At 35.2% G+C, this 20406-nt stretch overlaps 1 protein-coding gene across 1 annotated transcript in view; it reads right to left on the reverse strand.

Moving 5' to 3' along the window:
• Positions 1-20406, reverse strand: part of EML5 (EMAP like 5) — a 96320-nt gene that overhangs the window by 41955 nt on the left and 33959 nt on the right. Inside the window, exons 7-18 of the mRNA XM_063399135.1 lie at positions 20072-20273; positions 18891-19028; positions 17913-18169; positions 15770-15982; positions 14683-14850; positions 13248-13354; positions 12726-12844; positions 6597-6783; positions 4737-4842; positions 3386-3479; positions 2223-2323; positions 463-665 (exon numbers count right to left, since the gene is read on the reverse strand). Coding sequence (XP_063255205.1) covers positions 463-665; positions 2223-2323; positions 3386-3479; positions 4737-4842; positions 6597-6783; positions 12726-12844; positions 13248-13354; positions 14683-14850; positions 15770-15982; positions 17913-18169; positions 18891-19028; positions 20072-20273 — 1895 coding nt within the window. The remainder of the gene's footprint in view (positions 1-462; positions 666-2222; positions 2324-3385; positions 3480-4736; positions 4843-6596; positions 6784-12725; positions 12845-13247; positions 13355-14682; positions 14851-15769; positions 15983-17912; positions 18170-18890; positions 19029-20071; positions 20274-20406) is intronic.

A 20406-nucleotide genomic window follows, 5' to 3' on the forward strand; every position in this document is an offset into this window, starting at 1 on the left:
TCATCCATATTTAAGCACATGCTTAAAGGCTTTCCTGGGCTAAAAAGAAGCCAAGAATCTGGAGAAAGTACTTAATGATCTCTACAGATTGAATTTGCCTATGGGTAGACAGTAATTACAGCACAAAATAGAACAAGTATGGTCTTATTCCTCTCTCACAAGATCACATATTCCATTGAACTTACTGATGCTTAAATCAGTTGCTGTTATTTATTTAGTAAGAGGTTATGAAAATTACCGAATAAGATATCACTGACCACAAGTGTTTGACAAACAGCATGGTACATAACAAGAATAAGAGACTGCATAAACACTATTTTGCACTAATGCATAAAATGCTATTTTACACAAGGCTTTTCTGTAATGGAAATAAGAACATGGATTCCTGAGTCTGGGAAAGGTTTAGCTTTATCACAGGTTTTTTTGTCCAGACATAAAAAAAGCAATGAGCAGTTTATTTACTTTTTCCAATGCGTGCATGCTGAACACAGGACCATCATGTGCTTTGACAGTTTTTATGAGAAACACATCTCTCCAAATACACACATCCCCCGTGGAGGTTCCAGAGAAGGCCATCTCTTCTGTCCAGCCATATACTGCACACATCATTGTGTCAGTTCTTCCCAATGCACCTGTGCAGCCCTTTCTCCCAATTAGTCCTCCTCCTGGTTCAGACCAAAAACAAGTCATTAGACATCTGCTTGGAACTACAGTACAAGAACCACATAACCATACCCAGAGCAACAAGTCCACTCTTTTCATGACATTCAGTGAGAGGACTTTTAACTTTATTTTAGAGGTTTACTTATAGTAGCCTATGAAGAATAAAAATGTTACCGATATATAATTTTATAAGTATTTTATATCTAAAATAATTTAGCAGTTACAGCACACAGTAACTTCTGGCTAGAAAGACAGGTTTATATGATCATAATCATATAAAACAAAACAGGGAAACTTCATGAGGTATAAAACAGAAGTCCCTCAGGACCTGAAACTTTGTATGGTTCCTGTACTGAGATGTCAGGTCTTGGAACCCCTCTGCCCTCACTAGGCAGAGATGACAAACTAGTCCGGAACGTGAGCTTTGTGTCACTTCTCAACCAAGTGCACCTGCTGTGCTGCAGATTTCAGGAGGTGGCATTTGTTTAGGTGCTCCTCACACTAACACTGCTGAGTTTGTTTCCTGGGGAGGGACAGCCTCACCAGTGTGCCACTGAAGTTTCACACAGATGGGCTGCAGCATTACAGGAGTCTGATCCCTCTGACTGAGCAGTGCAGCTACATTTTAAATGATTTCCCTTCTTTCTTCAAAATCACCATCTCCAAGCTTTTATCATAGTTAAGATTTCTTTCTAAAGAATTTATGGTAGCTCTTCTAGTAAATATTCTGAGACACTTTGTTCTTTCCACAGACAGAAAGCTCAACTGTGAAAATTAATAATTTACACAGACTTCAACACCTTGCTCTCAGGCAATCTTAATTACTGTTGGAGCTAGAACTGAGAAAAACAGTGTAATTTTTTTCATCGCCATCACAGAGTTTTCTCTACACAATTAAGCTTTATCAGGACTCATGTGAGTTCATGTACATAAATTCTGCATGAACAATTAGAACATTCTCTGCTGATATTCTGTAGCACATATGCCTTTATATATCATTTGAGGTGTGAAACGATGTTCACACAAGTATCAGGGAATGGATTTTTCACTGTTCAAAATTTCTCAAGCACAAATAACCTTGGTTTTTAATTCTCAAGATCAACAGAGGTATCTAGACAAAGAGCTCTCAACTGGTAGATGTGTGGTCTTCAAGTACTTGGTCTGAATTTTGCATGTGAATTTTTTATAACCTTAATATTATTTATATTTGTGCCTTTTTACAGCCTATGTGCTGTAAAAGTTCTTCTTCCAAAAACTGTTCTATGATTTCAGAGCAGTACTGTAAAATTTTCAGATGTGCTATATTATTATTATATATAAAAACAGACAGTAGAAAATGCAGGGTCTTTTCCACTTATGTAGCTCTAGCTCCATGGCAGATTGATCCTAAAATGAATTTCCACTACTGCCATAACGTCAATTAACATTATTACTGCTAGAACAACACTAACTAAGAGATATACAGAGAAAACATTTGCCTTTCATGCATGAAACATACAGTAAGAGATGCAATAGTCATACTTAACAGAAAATGTTCTAATTCTGAAAAGTGTTCTTACCTGCTCTCCGCCAGAATTTCATGTGTTTAATTCCAACTGTAATCAATTTATCAGGCATGTAAGGATTAATCTTAACAACAAAAATCTTATCTTTGCTTCCCCTGAAATGCAAAGCAAAATTATTTAATGAAAGTATAACTCTTAATATTTTTAAATAGGTTTGGGAGGGTTTTTTTGTTTTATTTTTATGTATACGTGCTCTATCTTGCTAGCATTTACTTCCAAATCATTACTAATAGTTTATAATGAGGAAGTAGAAAGCTAAAGAAGCAACATACTGAGTCCTGTTCTATTTTCAGTTTCCAAGGCAGGTAATTATGTTACTTCAAATAGGCACTAGGAGGCACTTTCTTTGCAAATAAAAAAATATTTGTGTTAAGTTTGGGTATATGGCATTTAGATCTTTGACAGCTCAAAATGACACTCAAAGGGGTAAAGTCACAAATCTTATTTTAAATTCTCTTATTTTAAAAACAAACTGCCACTGTCATTCACCATTTAGCTGATTTTTCTGTGTTTGTTAGAACAAAATTTATGCCTCTATTGCATCTTTGATGGAAATTACAGTTGGTTCTAGAAACATTAAATCTCTTGTGTTTTAGATTTCTTACTCTGCTTCTATAAAACTAATGCTTCGCTTCAGTCCTACAGTTTGAAAAACAGCTTTCAACTGTTTGCTATCTGTGCAAAGCAATGCTTGTAGGTTGTTTTTCTTTACTTACAATGCAGAAGAGCCCCCATCCCCTAATTTTTGCTCCTTGTGCAAAAGTGTCAATAATCTTTTATTTTCCATCCTTTCAGACCACTAGATGAAGTAGTGGCTGAAAGCATGAAACAGTTTCTTTCAAACCTTTCTTTCCAAACCTTTAAGAAGGCAAACAAGTGCATAGAGTTTTAAAGAAAATATTTCAGAACACAGCAATGTCTTCTAAGCCAGCTTTCTTCACCAGTTGAGCAGGTACTGTAATAGTTCTTGTTGACTATCAGACCTTCAGTTACTCCTTCCACAGAAAGTTTTTAACACGACATAAATGTTACTGCCTGCATCACTGATGTAAAAGAAACTGCTAATTTATCAGAGAACTCTTATTCTTAATGAATATTTCTTCCTTACTGTCATTTGATAGCAAATCTAGGTACAGATTTTAAAGCATAGGTATTACCTTACTGCTGAAAGCTTTTCTCCTTTCTTCCAATCCCAGAGCACAATGGTGTGACTGTCATCTATTCCAACAGAGGCCAATCGTTTCCCATCCGCTAGAATAATAAATTTATTTTTAAGAGAGTAGATAGATAACTATGTTGCAAAAATAAGAAACCATATTAAAAATATTCTTACTTCACAAGCAATACAAGAAGAATGTAAAAACAAGTAAATAAGCCTATGATGTTTTTAGAGGCATGCTTTTTTATCCATTTGCTTTTAAACTTGGATGAAGTGCAGGACTTAAAATTATCCTGTCTCAAATTTGAACTTAGAGGCTCTCTGTCTGTATTAAATCCCTTGCTCAGTTAGTGCTGGCATAGTTGCACAAAAGCATTCACCACAGGTTGTTCTTGTGAATATTTTTTGTTCACTCTGAAAATCTTTGTTCATTTCTGAACAGGAAAGCACTGAAGCTATACCATGATATTTGTGAAATGCCCTTAAACCTAGCAGTACTTTGAAATCTTAGAAATTTTTGACACATACTCCACATTAACCTTCAATAAACAAGCTGTTTGTGCTCACTCAAGATCAATGACTTTCTAACATGTATTCATTTTTGGAATTGCTATATATCCATACCAGAACTTGAGAAATGAGATTCACATCTTGAAAAAGGAGAAACAGAAGTAAGAATCATCAAAGAGCACAAACCATTCATCTTTGTGATCACACATGTTCAGTGTGAGTTCAGAGATCTTATCCACTAAATCCAAATAATTAAAGAATAAACAGAAGCTAGTGGAGCAGAGGAAATTTAATATTGGTACAGAAATTCAATGTAGGAGGTATAAAAATCTCAAGGGATTTAACTGATAGTCTTATGCTAGTTTAAGGTGGAAAGAGAGCCTGTGTTTCTGACCAGAACAACTCCCTGCCTGGACTTCCTGAATAGATCGGTGTGCTACCCACATGGACTTTGAGATTTCATTAAAAAAAAAAAAATTTAAAAATTGCACACCTGATCAATTTGGTCAAAAATCTTCTTACACAGTTGTAAAGCAGACACAACACTCCAGATCTGTGCATCTGCCTTGTACAACCAAAAGAAATTCTGAAGTGCTCAGCTCAGCTGTTAAACAGGACAGTAGCTGTTCTTGCATTACCTATGTGCAAGACTCCAAAGGAGGTCATTCTACTGAATGTTCATTTTAAGACAGTGTCTCTCATTTGATATTGAACTCTGGAGAAAGTTTTTAATACAAAATTTTCCGTGTAAAAGAACCCCAGTTTCTCAATAGAACTGATTACCTTGTATTTTCACACAGAAAAGGAAAAGTGTAAATAAATAAATAAATACTTATTACCTGAAAAATCAACAGCACAAACACCATACTGGTGATAGCCCTTTAATACCGAGAGTGGCTTTATTGTTTCTGTATCCCAAATGTGTATTGAGGAATCCCGACCAACCTGAAAGTATACAAATTCATAGCATTTTTTAAATTTCTCAATTATTTTACACAGTTGTTTAAAAAGTATTATGAATGCTTCAAAAAGTATTTGAAAAAAAATTACAGTGATATAATTTTCCTGGTACTACTGCTGTCTGGCTAGCAGAACCTTGTTCTTTCTGCTGCTTCCCAAATACCACTTCCCAGCTGACTTAGACATTAATCACAATTAACTAAACTCCTCCTGTGGGGGTGGGGGGAAAGCCCTTAATTGATTGCACTGTAGCATATTCATTCCATCAATTTTTCATCAATCATTCCCTGTCTAAAAATAAAAGGTTATTTTTATTGCTCATATCTCAGCTTCTCTACATTTCAGAAATCAAGGTGACTTCTGCTGCTTTTTGGTGTCATTACATAGCAGATTCTAACACACTGATACCTGTGGAGTAATTTCCACTAGAATGCACTAATTGAGCTAAGAAACCTGGTAAGAAATGGATTATAGCTTATTCTTTTCAACTAAGTACAAAAGCATCATTAGTCAGCACTTAAAAGATTATTTGATATTCCAAGGGTTTTGCACCTCAGTGCACAAATAAAAAGGTTGCAAAACCAGCACGAAATTCTCTTCCATTTAAGGCTCAGAAAAACTAGGATTTATTTCTGGTTTTGTCATAAACTTACATGAGATATTCATAAAGCTTTTCAGAACATCTACTGTCAGGAAGATCTGAACCACAGTGGCATGAGGAATTTGATTATTGCACTACCTAGTTTCTTCATGTAACACAGTATACAACAGTATTTAATGTGTATGTATAAAACAGTATATAATAGAGTGTATCTTTCTGCTGATAGTATAAGTCATTGTAAATTCAGGGACATTTTTATTCACAGCCTTTACTACTCCAAAATTAAATCAACTCAATTCTTATATTTAGGGCTAATTTTTTAACTGACCTACAGAGTTATGTTAATCTCAACATTTCTGTAGAAATCAAGAGGATAATAAAAAAAGTTTATTTCTATTAAAAATTCAGTTCACATGTTTTCTGATTTATTATACAATAAAATAGCAACACTGATAAAAATAATAAGCATAAATAAAGAACACTGAAACATCAGTTCAGACCTTCAAGTCCTAGTGTATAAATATTTACCAGAAGGCTTGTTTGTCTTAAAACATGAGTGAAAAGAATACCTTAAATAACTGCCTGGCAAATGACAAAATTATCTATTATTGGTATTATAAAATGAACTCAAGCAACATACATTCCTTTGCTTTATGCACAAACAGTACATAGCTTGTGTATAGGTGATAACAAAAAATGTAATGCATTAAAATGGAGTGCAAGACTGTAACAACTGCTCACTTCATCCTATGAAATAGTAAATGAATGCAATGCTAATATAACTAACTTCACAAATAAGATATTAAAAACTGTATTTTTTCTGCACATTTCCTCCACGTTATCAAGAAGGTGTAATATAATGCTGAATAAAAAATATTAATCTATTCTTAGTTTTAACTGAGGATCAGAAAAACTATGGACTATAGACTCTTACCATGATATAATTAACTGTAAAAAACACTTCTGTGGGTTTTTTTTACCATGTGCCATTTTTTACCACGATTCCATCTGCAACAGAAATGCAGTCCTTCACCTGACTAAATGTAGACTGGACGCTCTTCCCCCAAGACCTCCAAGGCCCTTCTAAATTCAGTAGTAACAACCTCAGATTGTTATTGCAGATCACCATGAATCCTACCTGGCCTGTGGCCACATAGTCCTTGAGGGGGTGAATAGCAAGGCAGAGGATGTCATCGTCGTGGCCCAGGTAGAAGCGCTGCGTGTTCTGCTGCCGGTTGTACACCACGCCCACGGCTGCCACATGGTACACGATCTCCCCTGTCTGCGTGTAGAACAGATTGCTCCGGCAGTCGTAACCTCTGTACCTGATCAGACAAAACAGGGCTGTCACCAGGGCCAGGAACACACACACTGAAAATGAGACACCTGTGTCTCACTGTCATGCTGTGTCACGCTGTGTCACCAGCAGATTCCTTAGTTTTCTGAGCATTCATATTAAAGGAGAAGTTTGCACTTCTCACGCTTGGTGCATGTAAACAAGAGATTGTTTTTGTAAATACTGTCATTGTTTTTGCATTCTTCTTGAGGAGAGGAAGGGTGTTGAAGAGCAGGCCTTTTGACCAATGTGGTTGAGAGGTGGGAATTCCACCCTCCAACCCATGGTCACCTTTCTAAAAGTATATAATAAGATGAAATAAACAAATCAGGGCTTTCCGCCCTTGCTCATCTTTCTCTCAATTTCCAAGTGTCCGTGTGGTCATTTCAGCGTGGCAAACAGCAACAACACTGGATGAATTTAGTGCATGTAAAACTCACATTACTTACCAATTACTGCTTTGGTGTTTTAAAATTATGATAATACTTTCCCATTCTTAAAGGAACACAAATTTATCAATCTAATTTACTATTTAGACATCAGTATTACAAACACTAGTTTAAAAGCAGCACTTAATAGTTACTTTCCACAGCTAGTTTAGAAGAGAAAGTAATAGCTAGTAATTTTTTCAGACCACATGGAGAAGTTGGGTATGTGAAGTAGAAAATGTCTAAAGTAGTTCTAGTTTTGGCTATTTTCTAAGTGTAGTAGAAAATGTCCAAAGTAGTTCTAGTTTTGGCTATTTCCTACTGCTTGAAAATCAGACAGCAAAACATTATAGCTTCTGGAACCTTGATAACAGAAAACAAATGCATACATTCTTTTTCTAAAACAGTTTCTTATTCTGAAGGAAAACCTGTCTGCTTTCTCAGTGATACAGGAACTGGCATGAGTAGGCCAATTCCCAACTGAGATCTGTATGCACTATCTCAGTACACTAATTTCTTCCTAGGTGCGACTAAGACCATGAAGTTATAGACACCTTTCCTAATCTACACAGCACAGGCATATGCATTGGGGAAGTAATGAATCAATAAGGCAGCTGACCAACTTCAGTTATATGAATATTCCAAAAACCATGGATCCGTGTTCATAAACACTAGATCTGTGCATTACTGGACAATAACAGAGCATATACTTAGAGCAGATTTGAATGCAATGTATTTCTGCTGGCTCACCTACATTGTACACACAATGGCTCTTCTGTCATTGTATGTGATTTGAGAAAAATTACTAAGATCAACACACTAAGTGTTTAAACAGACCAGCAGATAATCCAGGTCCACTGCTCCTCAGTAGAAGAATATTGTATTTCACAAACTTGCATCTCAAACTTTTGGAAGATCATGACATTCCTCCCTGCCCAGTTCTCTGGTCCAGGTACCTCCAGATGGCAGCAGAGCCATCGGGCCAGCCTCTCCTCCTAGCTTTGTATTGTCTGCCCTACTGGGAAGTCCAAAACTGGGTCTCATTAGATCACAAAAAAGAGAAGTGAACTTCTTAAACCAGCAAAAATTGTAATAGCACGGAAATAAAGCTTTTAAATAAGGCTCCCTTTAACTCACTGTTTAGCCTGGTATTCACAGGGAGATTCGTAACTTCATATTTGGTCCCAGTCCAGCAACTTGTAAGTGTTTCTTGAGTTACTGTCCCTTGCAAGTCTCTAGCAGAATCTCTCTTCACATTTGATCTGAGGTTCAGCTATGTCTGCTCCCTGCTCTTCTCAAAGTGACCAACAATTTACACTCACAATACAAGTGCAGGCTCTTCAGTCCTGCTTTGCCCTCCCTCCAGGTTTTCCTTAAAAACCTGTTCCTAGGTTTTTAAGGAACAGAATATAGAATATACAATGGCCTGCAGTAACTATGAAGAAAGAAAACCAAAATAACCTGTCACAGAATGTAACATCACCATTTTAAGGACATGACAACACTAGGCGAGGGGCAGGGATTATAAAGGCAGGCACGGTGCCAAAGAAGATATCTGAACTTATTGTCACTCAGACATCATTTTCCTGTGCTTCACTCTGCACTGTGCTCTACTAAACATACTGGATTTCCTTTGTAAGTACAGAGTAATTAAAAAAAGGCCAAATATGCGCCCTAAATGAGAATATTTTAAGAAACCCAAAGCCAACATCTATGAAAATAGGCATGCTGAAAGAAATACTGGACATTGAGCAATTTCTTGCAAGTTTAGCAGTCATCTATAAAAGTAAAAGGTGTGAAGACAGAAAAAGGGTTTCAGGTCCTCCTACATGCAACCCAGAAACTCAGAATTTTCCCAGCTCATCATAACAATTGCTTATATACCCTAAATTAAACATAGTGAAACTGAGTACATTAATGCCATGAAGCACAGGACTACTCAAAATATCCAAAATATATCTGGGATGCAGGAAAATATTTCTTATTACTCCTAACATCTTGTGATAGAAGTTAATTTTAGTTAATTTCCTCTAATTATTACAAAAATGAGTACATTCAATTGTTTGCAATTAAAATACAAATATTTTACCAAAATATCAAGCAGTGCCTACAAAGACTCTTTGGCACCAAATTAAAACACCAAACCAAATTTGGTCTTTTCCATGTGCCAGTTTACTAACTCCTTGCAATACAGGTACTTTTCACCAGAAGGAAAGTGATGGGCCTAGGTTAAACAGCAATGAAGAGAAGCATATCTCAATGTAGAAGATCATTCCCTAAGAATATTCCACACAGTTCCAAAATACTTACATATCCATATTATTAGACCAATTTAGAACTGAGATTACTAGCTAATCTCTGAAAAAGCATTAAGAGAAATAATTTATTCACACACAGAAAACAGAAATTTACAAGGCATCTTGATTAGCGACTATAAATTAAATAATAATGAAAGCAAGTACTGTAGTGTAGTTACAGTATAATATATATCAAGGCACAATAAAAATAAGACTGCATTTGCCATGGTTAATTATGCAGTTAATTATTCAAGTTAATATGACAGTAACTATCAGAAGATGTAGCTTTATCAGTGCTACATAAGGGAAAAAAAACCCTGCCATTACCAAAGTCATGAATAGCAGGGGCTGCATTCGCCTTGAGATCAACATATAAACATGGGTGTTCACATGTTTGCTAGATACATTAACTCCTACATTTTAATCAACAGTGTTGATTAAAACCAATACAGTTAGGTGAACCTGCAGGGCTGCTCAGCTGGCCATTTCACCAGAGCCAAACCACTCCTCATGCTCCACTGATTACTAACTGGATCTCCAATGACTGTGATGGAAGTTCAGATATACACATAAACCCATCTCCTTTTGGGCACATCACTGTGAATTCTGTAACCTGAAGCTGAATCCTAGCCACATTTGCAAGTAACACATCTATATCCAACTAACAGGCAACTTCACAAATACCGTCCTCTCTGGGAAAAGAGTCAATGTCCGTAGCTTGTCTAATGCTGTAAATGTTTCAAAATTTCAAGTAACATTCAAAATTTGCATATTACTCTTCAAAGTATATGGGGGAAAGTTTCCACATGTAGTCCAATCCTCCTCCAAAAATCTCTAGGAGAACCAAATGTCAAAACTAATATGATTAAGAACAGAGTCTTTAGTACAAAGGTGGAGATTTTTTTTTTAAATATTCTGCATAGCAGTAGTCTTCTCATGAAGACCCACTCATAGGCTATTCCCTTCAGATACTATTTGTAGGTGCTTGTAAGAATCCATGCAAGGTGTTATAAGGCTCTCCTTACAGAGTAGTCCCATGTCATCTTGAAACTGTTACCAAATTTTATCTTGCGCTAAGGTTAGTTCAGTGAATATCCTGAAACTCAAACTAGATTTTGCTTAAATACTTTGAATATTATATTATTCTATTAATATTCAAAAATATGAAAAAAACATTCTTGTGAAATCAAGAGCATAGCTCTGAGAGAATATGGGGCATGAGTATTACATGTGCATCCTTATTTCCTGCCAGGAAAAAGAAAGCATAATAAACATTGAGTCCAAGAAAACGGTTCTTCTGAATAGTTCATGTTTCTGAACCACCACCCTGCCAAAGACATGGCAGAATTAAAATACAGAATAGTCAAAAACAGGTCAGATTTGTAGCAACCTGTTTCTGATCACGACTGCATCAGATCTCTTAGAGAAGACACTTGAACCTCTTAACAGAAGTTCTTTCCTCATCCATGTTACTCAGAAGCTGGCTCACATACTCTGAATTTTATTCCCTTCCAAAACAGGAAGTAACCAAAGGTTTAAGAGACTTTTTAGAGGTTATCAAGAGATTTTTAGAAGTTTGTCTTTCAAGGCAGTTGACAAATTCAAAACACAAGACCAACAAGCTCAAAAATAAAGAAAGGAAAAAAAGCTTCTGATTCTCCTATTTTTTTTTAAAAAGCACCACTTCTTACATATTCAAGAATCATCCAAGACATTTCCATTGCAGCTAAAGAAAGAAGGAGCAAAGCAGACTTCCTGAACCAGAGAATATGCCTATTACTCACTTGGATGTGGGTCACTTTAAAGTTAACAGCCTGGACACTGAGAAAAATCTGTTGTTCAGCATGGATTCTTCATTAGTTTTCTTGATGCCCATTGGGTAACCAGACAGAACTCAACAGGACATTCTACTTCTGGTCATTCCTGGATATTCTGGTCAAGCTTCACTTCTGTTGTGAAGGAAATAACAATAATACCAAAGATCCAGGGCCCTTGCTTGTGCTACATCTTCTTCAGGATCATTTGGTTTTACTCTTTGACCAAATTTTAAAGTCTACAGACAGCAGCTACCCACCTTAATGCATTTTCTATAAAGATACAAAAATCTTCAACTGAGAATTCTGGAACACCAAAAAGAGAATAAAAACCCCCAACTCTGTACCAAGCTTCCCAGTTGTCATTATTTCCAAAGCTACTACTCAGGCTACATGTCTTCTGTAGACAAAACTGCTGATTTGAATATTAATTATTCTTAGCCACTAATTTATTAAGCATTCCATGGGGAGCCCTACTAAAATTGTTTAAGTGCCATTACAAAGACTGACAGTATCAATAACTTAGTAACTTCTCCATGCATTTAGTTATATCTGAAAAGAACCTGTATTCCTGCCAAAGAGGTATCTTTTGAAAGGAAAATTTGACTTGCAACATCTTACTTGAATAAAGGCTTTCATTTTGCTTTATATCCTGGGAATTTCTATTTCTAATCATTATTCTAATGCAGTAACATCTAGTACCAGTTTGCTTTAAAACATCTCATCTTTTTCTCATAAAAATTCTTCACTTATGAAGAATGATGGGAAACTACTAATCCTAATGATGAAATCATAAGATTTCAAGGATTCATCCAAAAGTCATTCTGCTACTCAAATTAGCTCCAAAAAGAGAATAAACTCGTTTTTTAACAAACTTGCAAGACCTATTAAGAATTACATTTAATTCCTAAACTAAGAGAGGAACATGTAAGTTGTTTTAGACTAGATACAAACAGTTGATACTTTTTGTTTTCATATATTTCTGCTAGAAACACCACTTTGTCTAGAACCCAGTCATCTTCAACTATACAGTTTCTGTGCTAGCTATCAAAATTATACATCAAAGAGAACTGTTGCTTTCCAGATACTGAAAAGTATGGGTGAGATTACTGAATACTTTATTTAGTCACATGTATTTAAGCAATAAGTACCAGCTAAAGTTTGAGTGCAAATTCAGAATTCAAGTGTAGAATTATTATGCTGGCATCAAAGCTTTCTATTTATTTAGTGTACATTTATTTATAAATATATAAATAAAAATAAAGATGTAAATAAAAATAAATCATAAAGCAACTGATATGAAAGTCTTTGATCGGATTATTGTATTATGAACACCAGTATACAAAATCAAACAGTCTGCTTGTAAATTTTAAAGAATCCCAGTTTGCATACCCATGAACAAAATGTAGTCTTATACTGTTCCCTGGAGCTCGCTCACGTCTCTTAGAAGCTGCACTTTTTCTTTTTTCTTTGCATTGCTCTTTAAGTTGAGGTAGATCTTCTTTGTAAACCTTTAAGAAAAAGCATACTTAAAAATTAAAAGACTCATGTCAAAAACATGTTTCTGAGAATTCACCTGCTGTTATCACTCATGAAAATGTTATTTTGACATAACTGAAAAACCCTCCAATACCCGTAGCTGATGACTATACAGTGCAATTCAGTTTTAAATTGCATTCTAGGATTAAATGTTTTCTCTCTGTTAATAGTAGTATTAATTAATATCTTACTGGTAATTATTAATCATTATATTTTAATAACCTTGATCTTTTGAATGCATCAGGTAACAAAAATTCTAAAGATTTTGCTCAGTTCCTGTGCAGTCCTCCCAGTTGTGAGATTTCAATAGTCTTCATAAACGACCAACTTAAATCCTAGGAAGCTTCCAGCTGCCCTTAAAACTAAAATCTTTACCTGTCGACGATAGGTGATCTGTGTCTCTTGTTCAATTTCAGAGTCCAGCTCTGGAACGTCAGACTGATCTGAATCTGATTCCTCACTATTAGAATCAACCAGACTCTCTGTCACCAAGAAAACAGAAATAAAACATTAAGCAACCTAACTAACAAGCCAGAAAGTTTAAACTAACTGCTTAAAGTTTCTGATTTGATAATCAGTGCTTATGTTAACTACACATAAACTGCTAATAATTGATAGGAACATCTTTGCTGCTACATAAGATATAAGCCATAAATATGATAATTGGGGGTGTAGGAGTGAGGTAGTTTTTATTAACTAAAATTATTTCATCAGCTTTAATGTTAGGAGGAAAGGAAAAATGAAAATAATGAAATACTTGGTATGAAGGAGAAACTAAGACTTGCACAAAATTAACAAAGGATCCAAGGAGAAACTTATGTTTAAGTGAGCTACTGATGCAAGTAGAAATTCTTTAGGTAGGTTAGCAGAGGGGGGAAAAAATATACATGGGAAGAAAGAGGCAAAAATTTTTGTGACCGCAGAGAAAAAGGGTAGTCATGCAAAGTTCAACATGTAGGAAGAGCCTATTATTGTTTCCTTCTGCATATATCACTGACAAGTTCACCACTGCACCTGTATTTATTTACCTGTTTGCTGTATTTATTTACCTGTTTGTACTGATACACATTCATCTGATCTGAGCAAGATGGTGAAACAGCCTATTTTATTGTAACTCTATATTCTCATTTCCCCAAAGGATTCTCTAAATTCCTTTAAGAATTTCCAAATGAGGCACTCAGTTAACTGTTTTGATTTTAGGAAACTCATGAGAATAATTGTTTAATTAGTCACTAATGGAAAAGTGATTTTCATTTTTTGCAAACTTTGAACATCTATATTCTGCTTTAAAAAAAATAAATGATCAGTTATAATACTTAAATTATTGTCTAAATACTTCAAAATGTTAAACAAATTAGTATAAAACCATACTTTTCCCGTAACACCTGAGCATCCAGTTGTTGTCAATTTAGTAAAGGGTGATATATACAGAATTCAGAAATTCATATCTATGATTTGAACTTTTAAAATTTTCCTTTGCAAAGGAAGCACAGCAGTGAAGGGTTTTTCATGCCCTTGCTAGCCTGAACACACAGGTGTGATGGTTTGGCCAAATGGCAGCACACAGATTTTTTTCATCTTCACCAAAGATCAGTTAAAGCCAAACTGGGACAAGAGGGTACTGGCAAGCATTTGGGGACTCTATCAGGTGCTTCAGGCACCTGCAAAGTTTACAGAACAACAGCTGTTGTCATTGTGCAGACTGAAATTTTGAATACTTATTTCAATAGTGGCACCAAAGAATTTTACTTCTCCTTTAGCCTCCCTGCCTGCCACCCTTTTGTTGGTGTTTTTTCAGTCAGCTGCTTACCTTGGGGTGCTATATGAAGAGTGTCCTTCAGCTTGCGGTCGGGGACAAACTTCCACTGAAAGACAGAATGATCCGCTCCTCCGATGGAAACAACCCACTGGTGATCGTGCGACCACCTGACGTTCGTCACGTGAGCAGAATGACCCAGGTATTTTTTAAACTTTGCTCCTAGAACAAGAATAAAAATCTCTCTTAATATTTGTGAAGTAAATGTTTCAGAAGTACCTCAGAAAACCATATTAAGGAACCCATTGAAAAAGTAGTGTTTAATAAAGATTCTACTTACTATTGGTACTTTAATCAATAGCAACAACTTTTTGCAGTTTTCCCAAATTTTAATATGTGTAAGATACATTTTTAAGTTTAGGTTCCAAAATATAATGATTTAATCAAGTTAAACACAAGGACAGAAGATGCACAATAATGCTGTATGAGGTGTACCAGAGATTTTTAGAATTTTACTCCATTAATTTTACCTTTTACAAACTAAGATTTTGACAATTATTACTTTTACTTAAAAAAATACAGTTATTTAAATCATGTATATTTATGTCTGTGAAAACACCCCCGTATACATGCTTGTAGCACGGGTTCCCAATGTACAATCTCAGTACTAAGCACTTCCAGCAATTCATCTCCTCCCACGTTTAGCAGTAGAACTGGTAGTAGTAGTACAGATACATCCAGTTAACATTTTCATGGCTACATAACTACAACACAGTCATTGGATGAGTTACTGAAATGAAGTTCCTAACAGCACTCCATTGTAACTAATCTTTTTATACCAGAAAGACTTCATTGTTTCAGAGCTGTTTGAAGAACTTCATTCTAGATACCATTCATGTTTAATGCTGGCTACAACTGCATGGATAGGTCTTAGGAGATGTCTTCAAGCTTCACGTACTTAAAGAAATGTTTTGGGTTTTGTTTTTAAAGACTGATATTCCCCCATTTTTTAAAACTCTTTCTGATAAAAGTGATATTAAAAACATATTTCATTTTCCAGTCTTCTAATACATTTTTCTTGAATAGTCACACAATAGTCACAATTAAAAATATGCATATAACTGAATTTAAAAGGCACTACCTTTTCTTAGACATGGGTATCGAAAGAGCTTTACTATTCCGTAATCATCAGCTGTAACCATAACTTGACCAATAAAATTTGCATCCACAGAATTTATATCATTTATATCTGAATATTTGGGCCAGATTCCATTAACTTCAAGGCCAGAAACACAGGTCCATGATGCCCACTGAATGCCTTTCAACTCCTCCTTGTTTGTTACTTCTTTTCCACCTAAGCAGAAAATAAAGAGCCATTTTTCAATAGTCACTCATGCGATTTTAAAGAATGTAACATTTTTTAAAATTCTCTAAAAATTGAATCCAACTGCAACAGAATTAAAAACTACTTCTGAAACTGTCCTGATCTAGTATTCTCTATTATGATCAACAGTATCAGTAAGAAGACTTCTCAAGACTATTTAACAGAAGATCATAAGTTTGGTACTTTATTATTTCTATTACTTCTTGGTATCTGCTTGAGGCTGTGCTATTTTTTAAATATTTATCAAAAATACATGTAATCATTCTAAGATAAAATTCATAAAATTCTATTGCTGAAAGATTGCAGAAACTTGGATTATTTAGAGCAAGAACTGAAGAACTCATATCTGGCCACTGCAAATTACTAAAACCACCAATTTTGTCATTAGATCCTTGTTACATTATTTCACACCAGCTCTATCTGTAATGAGATTGAGCCAATCCCACAAGGTAAGAGCTGAGGAACTGAGTCAGACCAAAGCCCATTAGATAAGTACTGTGTCTGCTGGAAAGGCCAGAAGCCAAGAGCTGGAGCAATGCAAGAATGGTGCAAGCAAAGGCAAAAGCTGTGAGTCAGACTGAACACTCAGCTGCAATTCACTTTTAACAACAATTCAATTCTAACCCTTCAGCCACTAATCCATGTAAACAATAATTAACAATACTGGTTATATCCATAACCAAGTCCTGCAGGTCTTGTGCCAGACAACTGTAAGTTCCGTAATTCATAGTGGAATTTCAAGTGAATTTCAAGTGAAAGTAATTTGATCATTATTTTGAAATACTTGGGAGATTCCTCTAACTCTACTAACTTTTTTCAGAAATGAGATTTCACAATCCCACATTCTGCCATATGAAGAAACTCCAGGTTGAAAGCTGTCTATATAACTTCAAATTGCTCCTCCTGTGTCTATTTGTTACTGTCTAATTAAATTCTCACTATCTTCTCTCACACATCTTCTGTTGCATTCAGTGCACAGAGTCAAAATTGTTCACGGAATGAATTAGATGCTTCAGCAGAGAGTCATAAAAAAGATCTGTGAATAATGTACAGAGCAAAGAATAAATCTTGAATAAGAATAAAGGGACAAAATAAAAAGTGGTGATAATACAGTTACTACAAATACAAATACTACAAAGATGAGTGGGAAGAATACAGAATGTTATGTAAAAAGTACATGCAACAGACAGAAGTCAAGCCTTGTGATAAATACTGCCATTGGCATATTCTAATAAGGACTACTTAAATTTCAAGCTTTAAGATAGTAATATGTGCATATGTCCTCTACAGAGGGAACTACCTTGACTGAAATTATTTCAAGACTATGGGACACTTCAGTCAAATTTTCACGAATACTGCCTTGAAAATACTTGCAATATTGTCACAAAGTTCCTCACTGTAAAAGCTCTTTTAAGTTGAATTCCTCAGTCTGTTGCAAACACAGTTCTAGAAAACCAAATGCCTCTTCTGAGCTGCAATGTACTGATTATTCCACACATTTTAAAAACCATTCAGTGCAATCAAATGATAATTCATTTAATATCCAAGCTCCGTAAGGACAAAGATATTAAGCTATTGCAAAATTTAATTTAAATGCTGCATTTTAACTCTTCTAGAAAAAGTGGGAGCAAAAATTTATTTTTGAGAAACAAAACGATAAAGCAGCATCTCTAGTATAAAAAGATGCATTCAAAAGAAGAGTAAACATATAAGGATAAAAATACTTCAGTATCTTTGCCAGAAAAATGCTATACTTATTCAAATGTGGCAAATACTCTTATGAACTTCCAAAAAACTTCCTCTATACCCCCATGCTTTGAACCAGGATTTACATTTGGCTTTTTTTACAAAACCACTCTATGTTAATTCTAATTAACATGAAGGCAACTCAGAATCTTACCTGGCATTCTGTAAAAAAGTCTCTTTCCATTGCCATCATTGGTCTGTAAGTATTTACTGTCTGAAGACCAATCCATATGCGTGATGAAGCTTAAGGATCCAATACATTCCCCAACTTTCTTGTATCGCTGAACAACACCGTATATATCCACAGAGCTGTCATTGGAACCAACAGCTAGGAAATTCCCATCTGGAGAATATTTGAGTTCATGAATAGCTTCTTTCCTGTCTTTGATATGAACAACCTCAGTCATATCTCTGTAGTATGAAAGAAAGCATGTCATAAGTAAAGAAGAGCCTCATCACACTGTCAACTTCCCAGTCTAAACAATGAAAAAAGATTGTGAAATTATATATTGAACTTAACTATCTATGTACAAACACAACATTGTTGTTTTTAGAGTTGGCTAGGGCTTCATGGAGAAAAAAAAAAGAAGGAAACAGGGTCACAAGAAGGTGTTTCACTGGGCTGAGGGACAGTAAACAAAAGGAACTGTTCAATCTGGGTCTACAAGGAAATTTCATCAGGTAGATTATGAGATGTCTATTCACTCAGGGAAGGAAACTTCACTGACATGAGACATGAATCTCATTTCCCTTTAAAACTGTGGGATCACAGCAGGACAAATTTTGTACAAGCACAGTACTGGTTTTATATGCAGATGTGCTGACAGCAGAATTCCAAGACATGAAAACAATTTAGGAAGTAATGAAAATTTATTTCTTAGTAATTCAAGGATAATTCATAAATCTAAAACCTAAAGTAAAACATTTCCTAGAACACTGCCACTCTCTGCAAATAGACCAATACACTTTTTCAAATGGGTTGTTAGAGAACAACATGAATATATGAAGCACACATTTAAAAAATCCGAGCACCCTCCGCAATTTAAAACCAAAGCACAAATGACCACATGCATGGCCACAGGAGTATCACCATACTAATAATGTATCTATGTGCAGTGGTTTTGTAGCATACCTGACTCGAAGCACAGTGAAAGAGCCATCCTTCATTCCAAGAGCGAGGTGGATTCCGTCAGTACTGACCGCGGCACAGCGAATGGGCTCCTCCATGTTGCACCGCGCAATCAGAGCATGGTCGATCAAACTCCAGATTCTACAAGGAAGTAATAATGCCAAATGTAAAATGGGTGTGCAGCTTTCTCATAGGTAAGATGAGGCCCTCAATTTCTGCCCAGTGCTGGACATGGCAGTGTCCCTGTTTTAAAATAATTTTCCACAACAAAAAATCTAAGACATAAGTGTGAATTTTGCATATAGCAAGAAATATTCTTATATTTTAAAAGGTGAGAATATCTCTAATGAGAAAATGTGGGGACAGATTGATTTTGATTTTCTGAATATAAAAAATGATAGCATATGACAATGCATACTTTTAGACCACCCCTGCAAAAATTCCACTATCTTGCTAATCATTTTAGCCAGAATAATTAAATAACAATTAAAGACTTTGATCAGTATAAACAACTTTTCCTATTAAATAGTCATTGATAACTCCTTATAAGTAATAACATTAAAATACATATTTTTTTATAACAAGGTAGATTAATTCTATGATTTTCAGTCATATTTGGAATTTGAGAATAATATTTCAATATTAATAATTGATTTGCTTAACTGTGTTACACTTCAGATATTTAACAAAAATGCCAACATATTTAAGTTATAAGAAAGAAAAGCTGGTTTTGACCAAAAAAAAGTAGAGATGAAACATGTAACATGCACAGATTAGGTTTGATGAAATTCACACATTAAAAGTTAATTTGCATTATTTGGAAAAGTAAATATCATAAGAGTAAAACGTGTAAGTTTTTATCACAGTTTTTTTCATTGCAAGCTGTGCACGCTTAACATAACTCCTGAAAAGGAAAGACTTAAAGGATACTTGTCTCTGAGTGCTCAATGTTAACCTAAATGAATTTTTTTCAAATTTCATATATGGAGAGTTTGGGGAAATATATATTTCCACTGTATTTTATCACTGGAGATCACTGATTTCCTGCTTAACTTAACTGTAGAAGTAAGTTATCAATGCCACATTTTACTAACTTTAAAATGTGTACATTTCAATCAGGTCACCTACAAAATGAGCTGATTATATAAAACTGTTTGCAGTTTAACAAAGAAACAAAATTTAACCTGACTGATCGATCATCGCTTCCAGTCATGGCCAGGGGTTTGGTCGGATGGACAGCCAAAGCCCACAGCTCTCCTTCACAGTGCCCCTGCATTATCAGGAAAGGCTTATTACGCTCATGCACCACAATTTCAAAAATTTCACTATCTTGTGTCCCAACGAGTATATGGTCTCCTCTCCAGCAAACACTTCTTACAGACAGACCTGTAGAAGAGATTGTTACTGAGAGACACATCCTCAGAACTTGTAAAACAACCGTAAAGTAGCAAAAGACAAGGCATAAAAGCAAGAAAATGTCAAGATGTATCCATATCCTTCTCTTATTCCTGGACTTACT

The sequence above is a fragment of the Prinia subflava genome, chromosome 5, assembly GCF_021018805.1.
Source record: "Prinia subflava isolate CZ2003 ecotype Zambia chromosome 5, Cam_Psub_1.2, whole genome shotgun sequence".
In the NCBI taxonomy this organism is placed as follows: domain Eukaryota; kingdom Metazoa; phylum Chordata; class Aves; order Passeriformes; family Cisticolidae; genus Prinia; species Prinia subflava.